Source organism: Aedes albopictus, chromosome 2 (genome assembly GCF_035046485.1).
Source record: "Aedes albopictus strain Foshan chromosome 2, AalbF5, whole genome shotgun sequence".
Lineage (NCBI taxonomy): Eukaryota > Metazoa > Arthropoda > Insecta > Diptera > Culicidae > Aedes > Aedes albopictus.
Genome location: NC_085137.1, coordinates 212,728,431 through 212,748,789, shown reverse-complemented (window position 1 = coordinate 212,748,789; position 20,359 = coordinate 212,728,431). Strand labels below are relative to the sequence as shown.

General features: G+C 39.2%; 2 protein-coding genes across 4 annotated transcripts in view; one reads left to right on the top strand and one right to left on the bottom strand.

Annotated features, from left to right (window-relative positions):
* LOC109622009 (uncharacterized) overlaps window positions 1–20,359 on the top strand; it is a 239,144-nt gene that overhangs the window by 115,748 nt on the left and 103,037 nt on the right. The gene's annotated exons all lie outside the window — the stretch shown is intronic.
* LOC109420661 (uncharacterized) lies at window positions 3,629–4,680 on the bottom strand. Its single transcript, XM_019695084.4, has 2 exons — window positions 4,486–4,680; window positions 3,629–4,411 (listed from the first exon to the last, which is right to left on the bottom strand). The coding sequence occupies exons 1-2, from the start codon at window positions 4,546–4,548 to the stop codon at window positions 3,782–3,784; spliced, it is 693 nt and encodes a 230-aa protein (XP_019550629.4). The 5' UTR covers window positions 4,549–4,680; the 3' UTR covers window positions 3,629–3,781.

Genomic DNA, 20,359 nt, shown 5'->3' with positions numbered 1-20,359 from the left:
TGAGTAGTCAAGTCCTTTGTTACATAAAACATAAAATTACTCACATTAAGGGTTGTTTTTAGATCAAGTGGGTTTGAACATACGCGCCTGTTGCTAATTACCATCCATCAACAGATAGATAATGTTTGGTATTTAGTTATAAATAATGTTGAAGTAATTAAAAAACACCTTTGTGCAAATGCATATTTGGAAAATGAAGCTGATTGTTAAAGAACTCAACCGTTCTTCTATTTTTTTTATCTTCTTCTTTATGGCTCTTCGTCCCCACTGGGACTTGGCCTGCCTTGCTTCAACTTAGTGTTATTTGAGCACATCCACAGTTATTAATTAAAGAGCTTCCCCAGTAAACATTTTGGTCTGTATAATTTGTATTATACACAGAGCCGTAGCGTGCGGTTGGTCAGGTTGGCCCCCGTCAAGATATTATGTTCAATAAATAGTACATAAGGATGTTTACGGATACTTGAAACATGTCGATTTCTGAATGCTGTTTGGTTATCAAGATGACTGTGGGAACAATATTCAGTAAACACGACAGCGCTGAAATTCATATGCATCAATCCAAGCATCTCATACAATCGAACTGCTACGGAAGATAAAAAATATAGTATTCAAGGTACAAAATATCTTGTTACAGACTAATAATAAAAAATAAATGCCTCATTTTTACGTTGATTACGTCTCTTGGCACTCAATTCTAAATAGAAGTCTATTTTCTTTTATTTTGTGTGATTCGTTTAAAATATTGGTTCTTTAATAACTTGGTTGTCTAAACAGTTTTAGCCATGATTTAACCCATAATCCGAGTCAAACTATGGGACCGTGCACAAATTATGTCACGCTTTTAGGGGGAGGGGGGGTTTTGCAGAACTTGACGACCCATACAAAAAATTATGAGATTCCATACAAAAAGTGTGACATAGGGGGGAGGGGGGGTTGAAAATGATCGATTTTTGCGTGACATAATTTGTGTATCACCTCTATGACGGGCTGAAGGCGTTTATTTGACAAGTGAAAAGCATATTGTTTAGGAGTATATGCTTATCGATACATCCGCTTATTAGGATGCAGACAAATGTTTTGTTAAACTCTTTTGTTAAGGAATCAATGCTTGTCGAATATATTTCTTGTTAAACTTTTGAAAATTGTTTTAATTTATCATTGTTGATACCGATGAAGAAAGTCGAACATTGACTACTTCTTCAATTGAAAAATCATTTAAACAGTAATGTGTAGAGCATAATTTTAGTTCAGCTATCATTATCATTATAAAGCAACAATTCAGCAAGCTTGCTTGTTTGTGACTTGCAATTGTTAGTTGGGTTCTGAAGAAATCACAGGAAAAATTTCAGGAGGTATTCTTAGAAGTATTCTGGGATGTATCACTGTAGAAACCTCAGCTGAAATCCTAGAAGAAATTTCTAGAGAAACCCCATCAGGAATGCCGGGATGAGTCCAAAGAAAAAATCCTTGGAATACCCAAAGAAGTCCCTGTAAGAACTGGTAGAGGTATTCTGGAAGAATCTATAGAGAAGGCCATGAAGGAATCGCAGGAGGATTTTCTGAAAGAATCTCAGGAAGAATTACAGCCATAATGCTGGGATAAATTCGTAAAGGAATTTCTGGAGTAATTGATGGAAGAATCACATGACTAGTTGTTTTAGGTATTTTTGGAGGAAGGCCAAACAGTGTTTCTGCAGGAATTCTTTGAGGATTTTCTGGAGAAATCTTTGGATAAAATCTCTGGACGAATTCCTGGTTGAGTCCTTGGAGAAATCCCTGGTGGAGAAACCAAAGGAATGTCTGCAAGAATTCCAGGAAGATTGCCTGAAAAGGTCTCAGAAAAAAAAAACAGGAGAAAGCTCTAGAAGAATTCGTAGCATAATTTCGGAAGTACCACAGTTAGAATTTCTGGAGGAAGAACTGCAGGAAGAACCGCATGAATTGCTAGAGCAATCACAGCTGGAATATCTGGAGTAATTCTTAGAATTCCTGGAGCTATCATAGAAGTAATTTCTTGAGAGATCCTAGAATCAGCAATGCCAGGGGTATCTTAAGAGAAGTTCCACTTACAAATGCTTGGAGGAATACCTACAGTTCTCCTTGAAGGAATCGGTAGAAGTATACTGGAGGAATTCCTGATGGAATCGCAGGAGGAATTTCTGGAGGAATCTCAGGAAGATTTCTCGAAAGTATTGCAGCAAGTAAGTATGCCAGGAGAAATTCCTAGAAGTATATCTGAAGGAGTCCTAATGGGAATTGCTTGAAGAATTCCAGCTGAAATTAATGGAGGAAGGCCAATAGAAATTCTTGGGGAAATCCCCTGTGGAATTTCTGGAAGATCCTCTGTAGAACGTCCTGGATATATCCTTGAAGAAATGTATGAAAGAACCAATGAAGGGGTTTTATAGAAAAATCTCAGAAAGATCTTCCTGAAGAATTTCCGGAAGAACTTTCCTAGTAGAATTCCAGAAGCTACCACAGTTAGAATTGCTGGATGAATCGCAGCAGAAGTTGCTTTAGGAATCCTATCCACAATTCCCGGAGGAAGGCCAATATAAGCGCCTGAAGGAACTCCATGAGAAATTTCTGGAAAAATCTCTGAGTGAAATCTCTGAAAGAATTCGTGGAAGAATCACCGGAGGAACTCCTAAAAGGATCCCAGGAAGATTGCTTGAATAATTCCACCAGAAATTCCTGTAGAAAATTCCAACAGAAATTTTTAGAGGAATCCCTAGAAGAATTCCGAGAAGAATCATAGTAAGAATTGCCAAAGAAATCCTAGCAGAATTTGCTGGATCAATCTCTGCAGAAATTTCTAGTAAATAAGTACAACCCCATCATGCCTGCCTCGAGTATCCTAAGGGAAGTTTATTGAAGCAATATCGAAAGGAATCCAAAAAGGAAGCCTAGAGAAATCACTGTGTGAATTGATAGAGGTATTTCTGGAGGAATCTATGTAGAATCTATTGATTATCCAAAACGTAAATTAGTTATATAAGTAATTCCGGGTGTGCTTAAGTTTTCTTCACATGCGTCATTACTAAATATTAGAATTATTGTGTGAAGTTTTAAATTTTAAATTTTAGGTTTTTAAAAAACATACTGCTTTTTACTAAAATTTTAAAATTTTAGGAAAAATTCTAGGGGGTGCCAAGGTACCTAATATCATCGGTTTTATTAGAATCGACCAAAAAAAATATGCTTTTTCAGCCTCCACCCTGGTATCCTATCATAAGGGACTGTTCATAAACCACGTAGTCCAAAATTTGGACATCTCAGACCCCCCCCCCCCTCCCCCCTCGTAGACTTTTGTCCATACAATAATTCTAAAATTTGTATGGGGCGTAGACTTCGGCCAGACCACCCCCTCCCCCCAAAAAGTCTACGTGGTTTGCGAACGGCCCCTAAGGGTTCGATCATATTTTCTTCATCGTACAGGAATACAATTACAAACAACATCAGCATGGTTCAGCTAAAAAACTGTACATTTACCGCCTCAGTTGTACGGGTACCATATCAGAGATAATTACTCACCTACATATATTCTGAGGCTGATAATCTTGCTAGCAGGGACCCTTCATTTTCGGATAAAGAGAAAGTTGATTAGAACACCCACTTTAATGACTTAACTTTCTGCTCCAATTCGACGGCAGCAAAATACTTCTTGCAATGCTCAATAAACACTTATGAATAATTTATTTCGTCAACCTGCCCACCACGCTTGGGACAGCAGCTGCAGTTGAAAAACATCCCAACAACCAGTCAAGCAGAACACTTCTCAAATTTGCTTTGATGCTTCACCGGCACAAATTGCCCGCACTTGCCGAGCGGAAAATTTCAAGTTATCCGCCAGTCTCGCCTGAGCATCTGCCATACAACTTTGGAAGCTGGTTTTAATTTCACCAAATGCTACTCGAAGGGCCTCCAGGGTTTCGGCCGATACAGCAGGAATGGAAGCGAGGGCTTGCGAACGGGCCAACAGTTTGTCGCGAATTCTAGACGGGTCCACGAAGATATTTTCTCCTCGGAAAGCTCCCAACAGGTTGAACTGTTCGTACTGTTCACGCGTCAGCTGTAGTTCGGAGATTTTGGACAGTTCGATGAACACCTGGTCATCGGCATCATTGAAACAGTTGGTGTACGCGATTCCAGCCAAATTCATCAGAATGTTGCTGCTCTCTCGGATGAATCCGACGCACTGTGGTCCATTAGCCTGGACATCGTCACCGGTCAGTTGTCGCAGAAGGGAAGACTCATCGCTGATCGACGACTGAATGAAACTTTCCTCGGAGAGAATCACGTCACTTTGAGCGGCGGCCAGGAAGCTCGAAAATCCGGCTACGATTCTCCTGGAGCGTTTCAGTTGCGGGAAAACCTGCAGTGGGTCCTCTCGTTCGGCTTGCACCAACTGGAATGCAATAAAACTGTAACGATCCACAATCTGTATTCGACACAATTGACGCGAGGAATCAGAACACTTACACTGGGAGCAGCCACCAATATCACCATCAGAAACGCCGATAACGCGTTAATTAGTCTTTTCATCTTGATTGGTCTGATTTATAATGCGATTGTAAAACACCAATATCGGCAAGTCGTTTGATTGTCGATGGAATGTAGGAGCACTCGTGTCACGCGCGGTACGCTTCCAATTGGAGACTCATGAATGAATGATAACCGCGGGCGATATGAGGAGCAGTTTTATATGTTATCAGTATAGGCATCAGCTCATGTCCAACTAGGTCTTATCAATCTCGCGGGTTGAAGAGGGTGGAGGGAAGTTTTTTTTGTCATATTTATTTATCGCTGCACCACGGACCGACAAGTGTTTTGGCTGCCTTCCCAAATCTGGTTGATAACAATTTAAATACCGGGCTTAAAGTTTCAGCACCGGACGTATTTTGCCGATACTGACGCAGCGGTACTGTGGTTGTTGAAGAAATATTCCGAGACATGACCATTCCGAAGATCCTGTTCACAAAAAAAGTTTATTACGGTGTACGTCGGAGTACTGCTTCAATTTCGCACAATCAACACTGGGCCATCCCTTAAGACATTTCATGTCCACGAAAGACCCATTCCTTCCCACTCAGAATTTTTCAAGGAAGTGGCATCCCTATCCCACCAATGCAATGTTTTCGTAGCTAATATAACTGCGGCTCAAGCGTACGGCTCAAGCTGACAACCTATCTTTTAACACAGCAGCATAGTTTTAATGCTGGGTAAGAAAACAAGAAGACCATAACAGTCCCCTGGTATTTTAGATATGATTTGATCTCTCCTGAAGCTGAATCTGTTCTATACCACAACAACCCTCATCGTGCTCGTCAGCGTTCGGCAGCTCTAATTCGAGATTTTGAAAAAATGCTGATATTTTATGACATATTACAATGTAAAACTTTGTTTTTTTTTATTATAATTTATGGATAGATTAATTGATTGATTTTCATTGAGGTAATTGATTTTTTGGCGGATTCTTTACGCCATAATGGGTAAATATAGCGGTATTCAGACTTTCCCGGAAATATCTGTCGTTTATGGTTTAAACTTTTTTTTTTCTCAAGTATACATTCCAAAGCCTAATTTAGGCGTACATATATTACTCATGCATGAGTCATGTAGGAATAAAAATTTGCGCGACTGCATGCGAATCATTTCACTTAACAAATAATTAGTACGATAAGCCAATCGATCAAAATAATTCATCAGGTTATTGATTAGTTGATCTAATCTAAATCTAATAAATGATGGATTACTTAAAAGTGCTAATTGAATCGCCGATCAACACATGCTGTGCCATTCAACTTATTAGTAATTGCCATCTTGTTAGCATTATGCCAGTTTGGATAGAGCATGCAATGTCATTGTTGGTTTATGCAAAACTCTGCGATATAAATGAATCATTCACCAGCTATTTTGTTGTACAAAGTCTGTTCTATGTAAATTGAGAACTATATTTAAAACGAAAAAAAAAACTATTTTTGATTTCGTAATCATACAACTACCATTGCATTGATTTCTTATTTAAATATGCATCAAGTAGGGTATGTGTGCCATCAATATTCTCACGCTTCCATATTCATCCTATTCGAAAACAAGCGAATACAGCACCGATTAATTCCGTTCTTTGTGTTTTCATGCGTGCTCACTTCTAACAAAAATACAAAAATAGGAAACAAAACAAACAGCGCTTCAATCTTTTGTTTTTCGTAAAATGGAAATGGGAGCCACATGCTTAATAAGGGAATCAATACCCTACCTAAACATAAAAGTCAAACTTGAACCTCCAATGCCAACACCAGTGATAGAGTGTCACTACTAAAATAATAAAGTCAAACACATAAAAATATTGCACAAGGGCCACTCTTTAGGACCGAACTGTCATGATCTTATTTCTCTTTATCAATCTTCTCAATCTATTTTTACAATGTATTTATTATACTCTCATTTGTCTTGACTAAAGCCTGCGCACTTTAGAATCGGTACACTTACAGCCGGATGCAGATCAAAAATGGTTTGACCTAGAAAAAAATGTTGTAAGAAGCAAATGAAGCTTATCTATTGTGTTTTGTAGGAAAAATATAATTCTTCAGAATAAAATGTTGAGCTGATTGTGTAATTCATGCCATTTTCTTCTGCACAAACCAATTTTCATCGTCGCCACATGTAAATTTCACAGCATACAGGGTGGTATTTTCACAAGAAACAAACTTCTATTCATCAAAGATATGCTCAAAACAAGTTACGACATTGAACTCTTGACAAATACGGTTTACAAGACCTTAATCAACATATTGCCTTATTGTCCATTTACGCTATTATTATTATTATTAGCTTTATTAAGGAGATTTTCAGCCCGCGGCTGGTTCATCTCCAACGATTTACGCTATATTTGAAGCATAATTTTATTCAAAGTATTTTTTTGTGAAAAAATATTTCCTGGGATTGTTTTTTGGATCGACAATTCCGTAATTCAAGTGGCCTAACATAATTCATACCGAAACCTGGATTATTTTTGGGATTATTAGCAATTTTCCCTCACCAGCATTCGGAAATTAACAGTCACAAGGCGAGCTCCTCATTATAAACCTAAAATTAAACAGTTATCATGGATGAAACACTAAAAACTATATGTATTATGAAACTAAAGATGTAATTCTATGAACTAAAAAAATCAGAGTAGATTCAGTTTAGTTAAAAAATATCCTTACAATCTACAATAGATAAGCTTCAATTGCTTCTAACAACACTTTTTTCCAAGTAAACCGTTTTTGATCTGCAGCCGGTTGGGGCTGTTCATAAACCACGTAGACCAAATTTTGGCCATCTCAGACCCCCTCCTCCCTCGTAGACTTTCGTCCATACAAAAATTTTGAAATTTGTATGGAGCGTAGACTTTTGCCAGACCCTCCCCTCCCCTCAAAAAGTCTACGTGGTTTATCAACAGCCCCTTGGAAGTGTACCGATTCTAAAGTGCGCAGTAGATCTGTTCACTTGTTTTGACCTACCCGTGTCACATCAAATTATCAATCCACATGCAAAAAACAAGTCTTCAGTCCAAAAATGAGCCAAATTGATGAAGGTTTAGAGGTGTATCGAATCGATTTTGTATTTTTTCGAGCATTTTCACGAAAATGTACTCCCATATCCAGAAAATTGCACCGAAAAGGTACCGAAAATACCGTAAAAATATAGTTAGAACAATGCTCTACAACTTTGTCGAAGACACTACGGCAGGGGCTCTCAAACTTTTTGAGCATGTGACCCACTTCTGATTGTTATAGAATTTGGCGACCCACCAGTACGAATTTCCATAACATAAGTCGTTTTAGTAAATTTGGACTGACTTTTTGAACACACACATCTTATTTTTTGAATAGTTGAAATATGGTTTTAGGGGCCGAGTGATCAGTAGGGTGGCTCAAGCTTGTATGGCAAAACCACATGTCAAAAAGTTCGATGGGCCCCCTTCTCATTTCGTTCTATATGACGCCACGATGCTCTGGTAAAATTTTCAGCTAAATTCGTTAACATTAGGGCGGTGCTAAACTCGTTTGAAGTTTGTATGGGCGTTTCTATGGGAAAACATCGTTTTTTGCAGTTTTCTTTGGAGGGGTTCAAATTTTCCTTAAAACACGTAATCGATCCCATAGAAATATAGCCTGGGATATGCCGAAAAACTTTGTCGAAGATCGCAAAGTGATCAGACACTTGCGAAAAAAGCTATAGCCTAGACAGTACGGGCTCATTCAATGAGATTTTATTGCTATTATTATTCCCTTACATGTTAAATGTTAAGCACCACCAGATGGTCTGCATGCAATATCTTTTCTTACAAGCTTCGGATGACTTTGCGGTCTTCGACAAAGTTTTTCAGCACATGTGAGACTATAGTTCTATATAATCGGCTATATGTTTTATGTAAAAATAATGCCCCTTATGAGAAAAATGCTAAAAATGTTTTTCCATATAAACTCCCATACAAACTTCAATCGAGTTTAGCACCGCCCTAATGCTAACGGATTTAGCTAAAAATTTGACCAAAGCATCGTGGCGTTATATAGAACGAAATGAGAAGGGGGCCCATCAAACTTTTTGACATGTGGTATTTTGAGCCACGCTAGTGATCAGTTTCAGTAAACTCTATGTTTTGAGAATTTGAGATAAGTTGGCAAGTTTCAAAATGATAATGATGAACCTGGGCGTTTCTAAATTCATATTTAACCACACTAACTCCACAAAACATTATAGAACTCTGCAGATTTCAGGTATTCTACCCCACATTTTAGAATAAATTTTAGAAATTTATACAAATGTTTGGAGATATATTAAGTGACAATTTTATGCTTCTGTAGAACTTCAAAAGTTTGTTTTGGAATCACTTAATCAGTTTTTATTTCTGTAAAAGTAAACATTATCAAAATTCAGCATAATTTTACCGAAGGTGAGTTTTAGTGAAGCTCGATAAAAAATAAACAGAACATTTGGTGAATATTATTAAATATTCGGTTAAGTTAAGAGAGTATTTATAAATTCGAAATGGCAAACAATACAATTTGACATAGGTTTAGAAAGACATCTATTGCTATATCGTCCAAGCATCCGCGACCCACCAAAAATCAGTCAGACCCATAGTTTGAGAAACGCTGCACTACGGTGTTTAAAATGCGTATTTCATAATTAGTCAATGAAAACGAATTCCTACACATAAACGATGTATGGACGAAATGTTCGTTACACAAAGGAGTAATAGCTAATTAAGTTAGTCACGTAAAATAATGTAAAATTACATGACTTTCATATTTAATATCGTGAAAATATCGTATTTTTTCGTGATTTTTCAACTAAAATTGATGAAAAACTTCAAAATACGCAATTTAAATACTGTAGTGTCTTCAGCAATGTTGTAGAGTAGAGTAACTATATTCTAACGGCATTTCCGGCACGTTTTTGGAGGAATTTGTGGATTTCCGAGTAAATTTCTAAGTAAACGGTAAAAAAAACGCAAAATCGATTTGATACACCTTTAAATCTTTATCAATTTGGCTCATTTTTGGGCTGAAGACTTGTTTTTGCATGTGGATTGATAATTAGATATGTCACGGAGAATCGGAGAAAAAAAAGTTTCAAAGTGAACAGGTCTAGCACAGAGAACAGACATCCAAGTCCAGTTCCGAAACTGTGTAAGGAATTTAACGACGTTTTGAAATCGGCAACACAAGTGGCAATAGCGTGGCGCTGCAATCAGTTGATTTCCCATACTAATTTAATTTACCACTTGAAATGTTTCAATTCACCACTGACTGTGGAAATATGGTGTTTGGTGGCGTTAGTGTTGTTATCGTGTATTGGTTTGCAACCTCACTCAAGTAAAGATTCAAATCCTTACACAACTTTCTGAATGAAATTTGTTCTAGCCTGGATGTCTGTTCTCTGTGGGTCTAGTCCGCAGGTTTTAGTATATAAAATTCGTGAATTTTACGATTTTCCCATTCTTTTATGGTTCGAAGTAGTAATCTAAGCAACAAGTTTTAGCACGAGTCGTACATTTATCCAACGAGGTTTGTTTGGCAGGCTGGATTCATGGGCGAACGCGCTACAACGGATGAGATGTTCGTCATCCGTCAGGCGTTGCAGGAATGCCGCGAATACAACGTGCCCACACATCGCTTGTTCATCGATTTCAAATCGGCGTATGACACAATCGATCGAGAACACCTTTGACAGATTATGCACGAATACGGATTCCCGGATAAACTGATACGATTAATCAAGGCGGCGATGGATCGAGTGATGCGCGTAGTTCGAGTATCAGGACACTCTCGAATGGCTTCGTATCTCGCAGATGGTTACGGCAAGATGATGGTCTTTCGTGCTTGCAGTTCAACATTGCATTAGAGGGTGTAAACACGAGTGGGATGATTTTCACGAAGTCCGTTCAGCTGCTTGGTTTCGCTGATGATATTGATATTATAGCTCGTAAATTTGAGACGATGGCGAAAACGTACATCCGACTAAAGAGTGAAGCCAGGCGAATCTGATTAGTCATTAATGTGACGATGTACGTGATGGCAAAGGGCCCCAGGGAGCAGGCACCAAAATGTTCACTCACTCACGCGAGCAACGATCTATCACACAGCGATATTATCCGGATAAAGTAGCCTGTGATATTTTCCTTGCATCCATAGACGATTGAAAAGGCTCTCACTCCGGTTCCTTTGCGTGATAAAAGTCTGCTCTCTCCAACAAGTCCTTACTCGCAAATCGTTTGCTCTCGCAGGAGAAAATGGTTGCTCAGTCTGCATCCAACCACGTTTTCACCCATTTGACGTCTGCGCGGTCCTGTGTTATCTAGGTAGCCGTGAAAACAAAGACATTTAATGTAAACACGGTACCACTGTACGTCAAATAGTTGATCTCGTGCATCGGTGGAGACGTTATGTGACTCGCAGACGGAGTGAAAAATTTGATGTTTTGTTGTTTATCTGTGAGTTGTGCATGGAGAGAAAGAGAATTATCGTGAGCGCTTGAGTGAGAGACTTTTCTTTTTCCTCCGATGCAGTGATAAATCATGATCGCGGAGATGGATAAATCCGTGGAATTCGATCACGTGAGTGAAAAATTGGATGCCTGCCAGGGAGGAATCACCACGCCCACCACCCCGAATTTTTATCGACGGTGATGAAATCGAGGCGGTTGAAGAATTCATGTACTTGGGCTCGCTGGTGACCGCCGGCAACGACACCAGCAGGGAAATTCAGAGACGAATTGTGGCAGGAAATCGTGCTTACTTTGGACTCCGCAGAACTCTACGATCGAACAAAGTTCGCCTTCACACGAAGTTAGCTATCTACAAAACGCTGATTAGACCGGTAGTCTTCTATGGACACGAAACATAGATTCTACGTTTAGAGGACTAACGCTCCCTAGGAGTGTTCGTACGGAAGGTGTTGCGTGCCATCTACGGCGGAGTGCAGATGGAAGACGGGACTTCGAGAAGGCGAATGAGCCACGAGCTGCATCAGCTGCTGAGAGAAACAAGCATCGTCCACACCGCTGAAAATCGGAAGACTACGGTGGACGAGTACATCATTAGCAACCCGACTAAAATGGTTCTCGAGATTCATCCGACCGGTACAAGAAGACGAGGTGCGCAGCGAGCTAGGTGGGTCGACCAAGTGGAGGACGATTTGCGGACCCTACGCAGAGTACATGGACCGAGTGGAATGGAGATGGCTACTATGCACAGCAGAGGCCACCCAGGCCTTAGCCTGATTTTTATTATGTGAGACAAGATACAAATCATAAAAAAAATAAAATTTGATGATCTGATTATGTTAATGAAAACTCAAGTTTTTATCCAGTGTTTTTATGTACATATATTTTCACGGCAAGTCTCGTTAGATAAAAGTACGACTCGTGCTGTAAAAAAAACATAACTTTGCAATTCGATGCATAAATAACCATTGCTGCATTTTCTTCTCTATGTCGTTCATAGATATAAATATTTCTTCTCAATACTATGAAATAAAAACGATGACTAAGTAAACCAAATGGTTTACTTAGTCATCGCTTAAGCATGCAAATATTATACAATAGCCGTAAACATATTGCTAGAAGCGGTCATCCATCATAACCATTCAATATCTAGAAACCACGCTAAAGAACTTCTAATACCTAGCTACGCTCTAGATGATAGATTGCGCGTTTCAAAACAGTGACACTCGCATTGCGATTTTCTATTCCTGCTGATTGCCTCAACCGTAACCATTTGGATGGGCAGTACACTTCCGCGCAGAAAGTTTGGGGACATCCAGTAATGCCCCCATTACTCCATATTGGGTACATTGTGCAACAGAGATAAGTTGCATATTAAAAAAAAAAGATTTACGCAATTTTTATTATGCTACTATTTTTAGTAAATAAAAAGAAAGTGGTGTTAAGTACTGTTCCTTTGAACTCCACCAAGAATTTGCATCCTTTGACAGATACGTATTTCGACCTCAATTGTAAGGCCGTCTTCAGTGTCTTGTACTTGACTCGACTCGACAAGACAATGAAGACGACCTTACAGTTGAGGTCGACGAAATACGTATCTGTCAAAGGATGCAAATTCTTGGTGGAATTCAAAGGAACAGTACTTAACACAATATTCTTATTATTTACAGATATTCCCCTAACAAGCCCAGGTACTTCACCATATTTTTAGTAGCATAATGAGCACTACGCAACTCAAGTGAGTTCTGAAAAAATCGCATTATCGTTATTTATGTTGCGAATGTTTACAGCGTGAGGCGATTATTCAACGAGGATTACCAAATTGCATAATTACGACGATTGCTGTAAAACTTGAGTTTTGCAACGACTTACGTCTACTCGCACAGAATACAATATACATTAAGGTGGCCCACAGTTATATGAAAAACAAAAATTTCGAAAATGCCAACGTCTGTGAAAAAAGGTTTATCCTAGGTAAAGTGAGGATAAACTTTATTGTGGTTTTTCCAATACACGTAAAGGAATAATATCAATAATGAAATCTCAATACTTTGCCTCACTTTGCCTAAAGTATAGCTTTTTCACAGCCGTCGGATCACTTTGCGGTCTTCGACAAAGTTGTTTGGCATATAGTCACCTACAATAATACCAAAGGGTTTGATTATTGAATGCTTACAGCGCCATCTAGCGGCAAAATTCGAAAACTTAAAATTTATGCATTCATTTGGCCCAGTTTTCCCATACAAACTTCAAGCGTTTTGAGCGCCCCCTTAGGCTCAACCGATTTTGCACAAATTTTGAACGTAGCTTCTGGGAGTCCAAAACAACTGATTCAGGAGGTAAGACTTGGCATTTTTCGAATTTTTTGTTTTTCATATAAGTGTGGCCCACTCTAGTATACATATAAATTAAAACATATTTTTCAATGGCAAAAACTATTCACTGGTATATGGTCAATTTCATCAGTATCATCATGCTTCCCGGAAGTTGAATAGCAACGCTAATGTGTTCTATCATGCTAAATAATAAATTTTCAAAAAATAAACTAGTTTTTAGTGAAAGTTTGTATGAAAAAGTCAAGGAATAAACCATTTTTATATAAGCATAAGGAAACTTAAATAATTAAAATACCACCTATATAAACATAGAACTTTACATACCATGTTTAATGCAGAACAGATTCCAAACATTTGACGGGCGGTGTATGCCAAACAAATTCACTCGCAAATCGCTGGAATGCTAAAAATGAGCAAACCGTGACATCATTGTTGATGGCATAATTTATTCATGCACCCTGTCAGTGTACCTTTCTTTCGAAATGCCCCTCCAAATTAAACCATAATTACGAATTCATTTTACCCATATCACAAAAAATGCGCTTCGTCTCTCAATTAGGTAGGTAGGTACCTACACCGGAGGTCTGGCTGACGAAAAACAACGATAAGCAAAATCCTGCGCTCATAGATTGTTGTTCTCGAGATAGCCCAGTTTGAATGGACAATGCTGGAAGCGTCTATCGAGGGTAAACTTCCGGGCAATTAATTTTGATGGGGGTAAATTTCAATTAATATTTTTTGGGTGTACTTTAATCCGCGTTGTGTAAAAATATGCGTGCATGACAAGGTGGTACGCAAAAAAATAAAATCAGCGGAAGATTTTGCGTGGATTCGAACGGCGTTCGATTGACGGATTGGAAAGTAGGTACACAGCTCATGTTGTGTGCATATCCTTTACGCATGAATTGTTATCTAGAAAAAAAAAATAAGTTAGTTTTGTTAATCTAGAGAACTTTTAATACTTTCCGAAATACTAGGTTACCGCAACATGGCGTGGGATTAAAAGGGCCAATTTCAGTGCCTATTCACTCATCAAACCACTTTTCCAAGAAACAATTTCATCATCAAAACCTACCGCTCTGATAAGATGATGCTAGTACGATCCGTATTTGTAGTATCCACCGCAAAATTTGGCATAAATCATAGACTCCCTGGGCAGGGACGAAGAACGGCGTGTGCACGAAATTTATGGAACAATATTTGCACAGCGTTCGCAGATGTTGGCGTAGCACGAGCATGTGGTGTTGCATTGAACTTGGTGCTTGCAAATATGAAATTTTGCTGAGACTTGGAATTGTTTGCTTCGGTGTTTACAAAAACGATAGCATCTTTCTGGAGGTTGTAAATTTACCCGCTGAAAACCGAGATTCAGCCTTATAAAAGCTGAATTCAGCTTTCCAGTCTACATTTTGTTACCGTGTTGAACAATACACTTTAGGAACAATATGAAGTACATTACCGTTTTAGTTGCAATTATGAGCGTTGCAGTAGCTCAGCGGCAGCCATCTCGAGACGTCATCGAAAAGTTCAAAGAAGTTGCACCTAAATATCTGGACCTGCTGAAAACGGGTGAAACCGAATTGGAGAAAGTTCGCGCAGAGGCTACGGACATCGTGGGCACATTTCACGAGGACATTATCACAGTCAAAGAGACATTTATAGTCGATGCAATCAGAAAGGAAAGCGGCATGCATTTCCAGATAGTGAACCAGCTTGAATCGGTAGATGCGACCTGTTTGGGCTTCTTGAACGTTTCGCTCGATATGAGCATGAATTTGGCCGGTAGTGGATTTACCAACTGTATCAACAGTGCGGACGACGCATTCAACGAATTGGCTGCCAACTATTTCAAAGCGTTAGGTGCTCAAGAAGGAATGCTCAACGAGTTGCGGTTACTGGACGTTTTCCGTGGAGACAATGTGTTCTACACTCCGCAGAACATCATAGGAAAATTGGACAAAAAACTGAGTGATCTGACGATTGATCCTGAATCGTTTGCTGCCGACCTGGAGGAGGCCAAAACAATTTTGCAAAATGATTTGCTTGCCATCATCTCGGCATATAGTGGATGTATGACCCAAGCACAGCAGATGTTGAAGAGCGGCGTGGATATGCTGATGATGCATCTCACGTTCAGTTGTCAGGGCACAGCGATTACTCCTTCTTAAAATATTTTATATATGGGTTTTCATTTAAACAAAAAATAATTCTTATGAACAACTGAAGCTTTTACTTCTACTAGTACAGAAAAGATCTGATTGTTTCATCAATTAGGGCCAATAAATTACTCATTTTCGTGGCGAATATCCATGATCGAAATAGATGACCGGTCCTCGGTTACACCAAGCACGCACAATCACGCCTTCCTGGTTCACCACACATCTTTTCACACCTTGTTGCACCAGCCGGATCTTTTGCAAATAGGTATTAGAGTTGTTGACCGGCATTCTCACGACATATCCTACCCACCGAATCTGTCTGGCTACCTTCAGTATGCTGAGATCGCCGTAGAGTGCAACTAGCTCGTGGTTGATCCTGTGCCGCCGCACATCATTTCGTTGCTCAAATACTTCTAAAACTCGCAGGTCCCTCCATAACCACAGACAAACAGACTTAACACCCGTAAAACTTCCATCGACCACGCTTTTAACGATCGTTTTGAATCTTATAAGTTGTGCCCTATAACCAGAGGCGTTTGCATCGTTTTTCTTCGCGATTGACGTTACGGAGTAAGGTAAAAAATATGATTTGGACATGTATGTAATTTGAACATGCACGGCGATGTATGTCTTGTTCCGTAGAGCTAATAAAAGTAGATACTTCTCAATATTGATTACTGGATAAAGTAGACCCTATTCTGATGACTAACGTTGAAAATACGCTTAACAATTGAGAATTTACTTCAATATTATCGAACATGTACATTGTTTCACTAAAACCCCTCAAATGCACAGGTATGCAAGACGACATACACATCACAATCACATACAATATTCACTTCAAAATCGTTGAATTAATAATTGTAAGAAATTTAAAGGCCTTATTGCAATGAATGTTCAATTAAGAAGCATTAGGCAGCCAATCACTTAACAAGAACGCTTAAAATAGGTGGTGTCCAAAATACATTTCCTACACAGAAAAAAATATTCATGTAAAATTCAGTGAAAAATCATGCACATAAAGGGAATGCATTTTTGTATTTGTATTTGTATTTAAAATAATCCATCTGACAATATTGTCTTAATGAATAAAATATACTAATCTAGTTTAACACAGACCTAATTCTATTAGCAAAACGCTCTGACGACTCATTGAACTCAAAAAGCTCCTCAACTGCCGTAAACGTACGGATACACGCAGACATAGGTTCATAGTAACCATACACACCAAGAAAATATCATGTAATTTTAGGTGTCCTGAACCTGACATATTCGAGCGTCTTCAGAGGCACAAATTTAGAGGTCAAAACATGTAAATTTATGTCTTCCAGGACATCCCAAAATAAAACTTATTTTTTGTTAGCGTCTAGCAATCGCTAGAACCGATTTGACAGATCAAAGATATGAAAGTAAAATATTGACATACATGGATTCGAACACCGGATCTGCCGATTGTGAGGCATATCTCTTACCTCTCGGCTGTTTCACCGAGTTAGAAGGCGACTGATGAATATGGTACTGATGCTACGTTTCAGGTGAAATGGATTTGTTGACATCTAACGCAAGCAACCAGTACTTACATGATGCGCGTAAAATTGAGTCCAATTTGTGATTCAGTCTTGAAAATGTTTACGTTCTTTGATGGTTCTGTCTCGTGCAAATTTCAGAATTTCTTAGTGTGTAGGCGGCATCCACAGGGGAGTACGACCGAGCGTTACGGCCCATACAAAAATTTTCAGGTTTTCATACAAAAAAAGCGTTACGGAGGGGGGAGGGGGGGTTGAAAAATGATGATTTTGGCGTTACGTAATAAATGGATGCTGCCATACACGGTGTGATGGAAATTCGGTTGCAACAACGTTGTATCGCGAAGAGATCTCATAGGTGCACGAATATTCAGCAAAGATAGCTATTTATACTTTCATGATTGCTATTTATACTTTCCGTCGTCGATCCAGCGTATCCAGTCCCAGTAGGCGGCATCTATCAGGATATGGTGGCAGATTATCGGGGTCTCTCCATGGCAAGTTCCTGAGTGCCAAGCGAATGAATCGTTTCTGTATCCGCTCAATCCTGATACACCACGTAACTTGATAAGAATGCCATACGATCGAAGCATTCTCCAAAATTGGGCGCACAAGAGCATAGTACAACGGTTTCCAGCAGTGCGGGTCCGAGAAATCCTTGGCTACTTTGGAAATGAAGCCCAATTGTCGGGTCGCTTTAGAAACAATTTCAGATCGATGCAGATCGAAAGTCATTTTCGCATCCAGTTGAATTCCCAAATCTGTTACACTGGTAACTCTGTCCAAAACATTTCCACTGATATGGTACTCAAACATAACTGGGGTTTTCAAGCGATGAAAGGTGATCACTTGACATTTCTCCACGCTCAAAACCAATTTGTTTCTATTGCACCAGTCTGCAAATAGTGCACACTAAGAAATTCTGAAATTTGCACGAGACAGAACCATCAAAGAACGTAAACATTTTCAAGACTGAATCACAAATTGGACTCAATTTTACGCGCATCATGTAAGTACTGGTTGCTTGCGTTAGATGTCAACAAATCCATTTCACCTGAAACGTAGCATCAGTACCATATTCATCAGTCGCCTTCTAACTCGGTGAAACAGCCGAGAGGTAAGAGATATGCCTCACAATCGGCAGATCCGGTGTTCGAATCCATGTATGTCAATATTTTACTTTCATATCTTTGATCTGTCAAATCGGTTCTAGCGATTGCTAGACGCTAACAAAAAATAAGTTTTATTTTGGGATGTCCTGGAAGACATAAATTTACATGTTTTGACCTCTAAATTTGTGCCTCTGAAGACGCTCGAATATGTCAGGTTCAGGACACCTAAAATTACATGATATTTTCTTGGTGTGTGCCAAAGATTTCTGCAGGCGCCTGCAATCATCTTCGGTACGAACCACAATACAATTTCATATCGTCAGCATAGGCAAGCTTGAATCCTTCGTCTAGAACCAAAGCTGCATCGTTGAAGAACAGAATGAACAGTAGTGGCCCGAGGTTGCTTCCTTGAGGGACTCCAGATTTATTGGAAAACGATGATGAAACACAGCCATCAATTGCCACCCGAAGCTCTCGCCCCGTAAGGTAAGACTCCAACCAAGAAATTAAATGCGTAGCGACTCCGAGACTGGACAATTTATGCAACAATATCCTATGGTCAATTTTGTCAAACGCTGCCTTCAAATCTGTGTAGATTACGTCCACTTGTGCATTATCTTCCATAGTCGTAATACATTTCGACGTAAAAATAAGCATATTGGTAGTGACTGACCGATTTGGCATGAACCCGTGATGATCACTAGAGATGTAGCTTTTTGTAGCTTCGAGAAGTATTCCACGCATTATAGTTTCAAACAGTTTTGAAGTAGCTGATAGACTAGTGATGCCACGGTAGTTCGTAACATCATGACGATCGCCACGTTTGAAAACGGGTATCATGAACGATTGCTTCCATATACGCGGGAATTTGACCTGCTGTAGCGAACAATTGAAAATATCACACAAAGGCTGTGCGAGAGAGCAGATACAGCAACAAATTACAACTGCAGGTAAACCGTCAGGACCAGGAACACACGATCGTTTAAGTTTTTTCGCTGCCAGTTTGACCATCTCCGGATTAATATTGAACTCTTGGCTGGCGGTGCACAGTATAAGTTACATGGCAAGACAAAAGCATTCGTTAAGTTTGTACTGGTTCAAGAAAAGCATAAGAGATATTAGATGGAATAATAGAGCGTTTTTCAAAAAGCAATTCGGAAACTATTTAAATGTGTGTTAGACTGGTAAACATAAAAATGTAAACTTAGATTGTAAAACACGAATTATTTTAAAAAAAAAAAAAAAAAAAAAAAAAAAAAAAAAAAAAAAAAAAAAAAAAAAAACACTTCAATATCCACGACGTCAACGGGTATATCACGGGTTGCGTTTACAATATCCAACGATGAAACGGGGTCTGTATCGAATATAGATGCAAAATGCTTGGCAAATAACTGACATGACTTCTTCGCAGAAACAGCATGTACTTCATTCAGATAGGCATTCGCTGGGATTGCATGACTTTTCCGTTTGGAGTTAACAAAACGCCAAAAACCACGAGGATTTCTCCTCAGGCCCATTTGAATACGCAAAACGTACGACTTGTACAGAGAGGCGTTTTTGAAACGGTATGCATTGCTAGCTCGTTGAAATTTTCGTTGGTGTTCGTTGGTGGCGTAGTTTCTGTTGACATGCATTGCGTGCACGTCAAAATTTCCGCAAATAAGGAGTGTTCCAGGCAGGCGAGACTGGCGGTCGGGTTCGAGGGACATTTGAAACAAGCCAGTTATTTAAGACGGTGCAAAAACTTTCAGCCATATCGTCGACATCGTAGCAGTTAGAGTTAGTGCATATTTACATGAGATATCATGTAAAATTACGTTACAATCGTTTAAATTTCCGCTAATAGTCACGTAACCGGTTGGAGTCCAAGATGGTTTACGCGATGGTTGGCGGAAATTTACACGATGGTAATGTAATTTTACGCTATATCTCATGTAAAAGTGCACTATCTCTACACACTAAGAAATTCTGAAATTTGCACGAGACAGAACCATCAAAGAACGTAAACATTTTCAAGACTGAATCACAAATTGGACTCAATTTTACGCGCATCATGTAAGTACTGGTTGCTTGCGTTAGATGTCAACAAATCCATTTCACCTGAAACGTAGCATCAGTACCATATTCATCAGTCGCCTTCTAACTCGGTGAAACAGCCGAGAGGTAAGAGATATGCCTCACAATCGGCAGATCCGGTGTTCGAATCCATGTATGTCAATATTTTA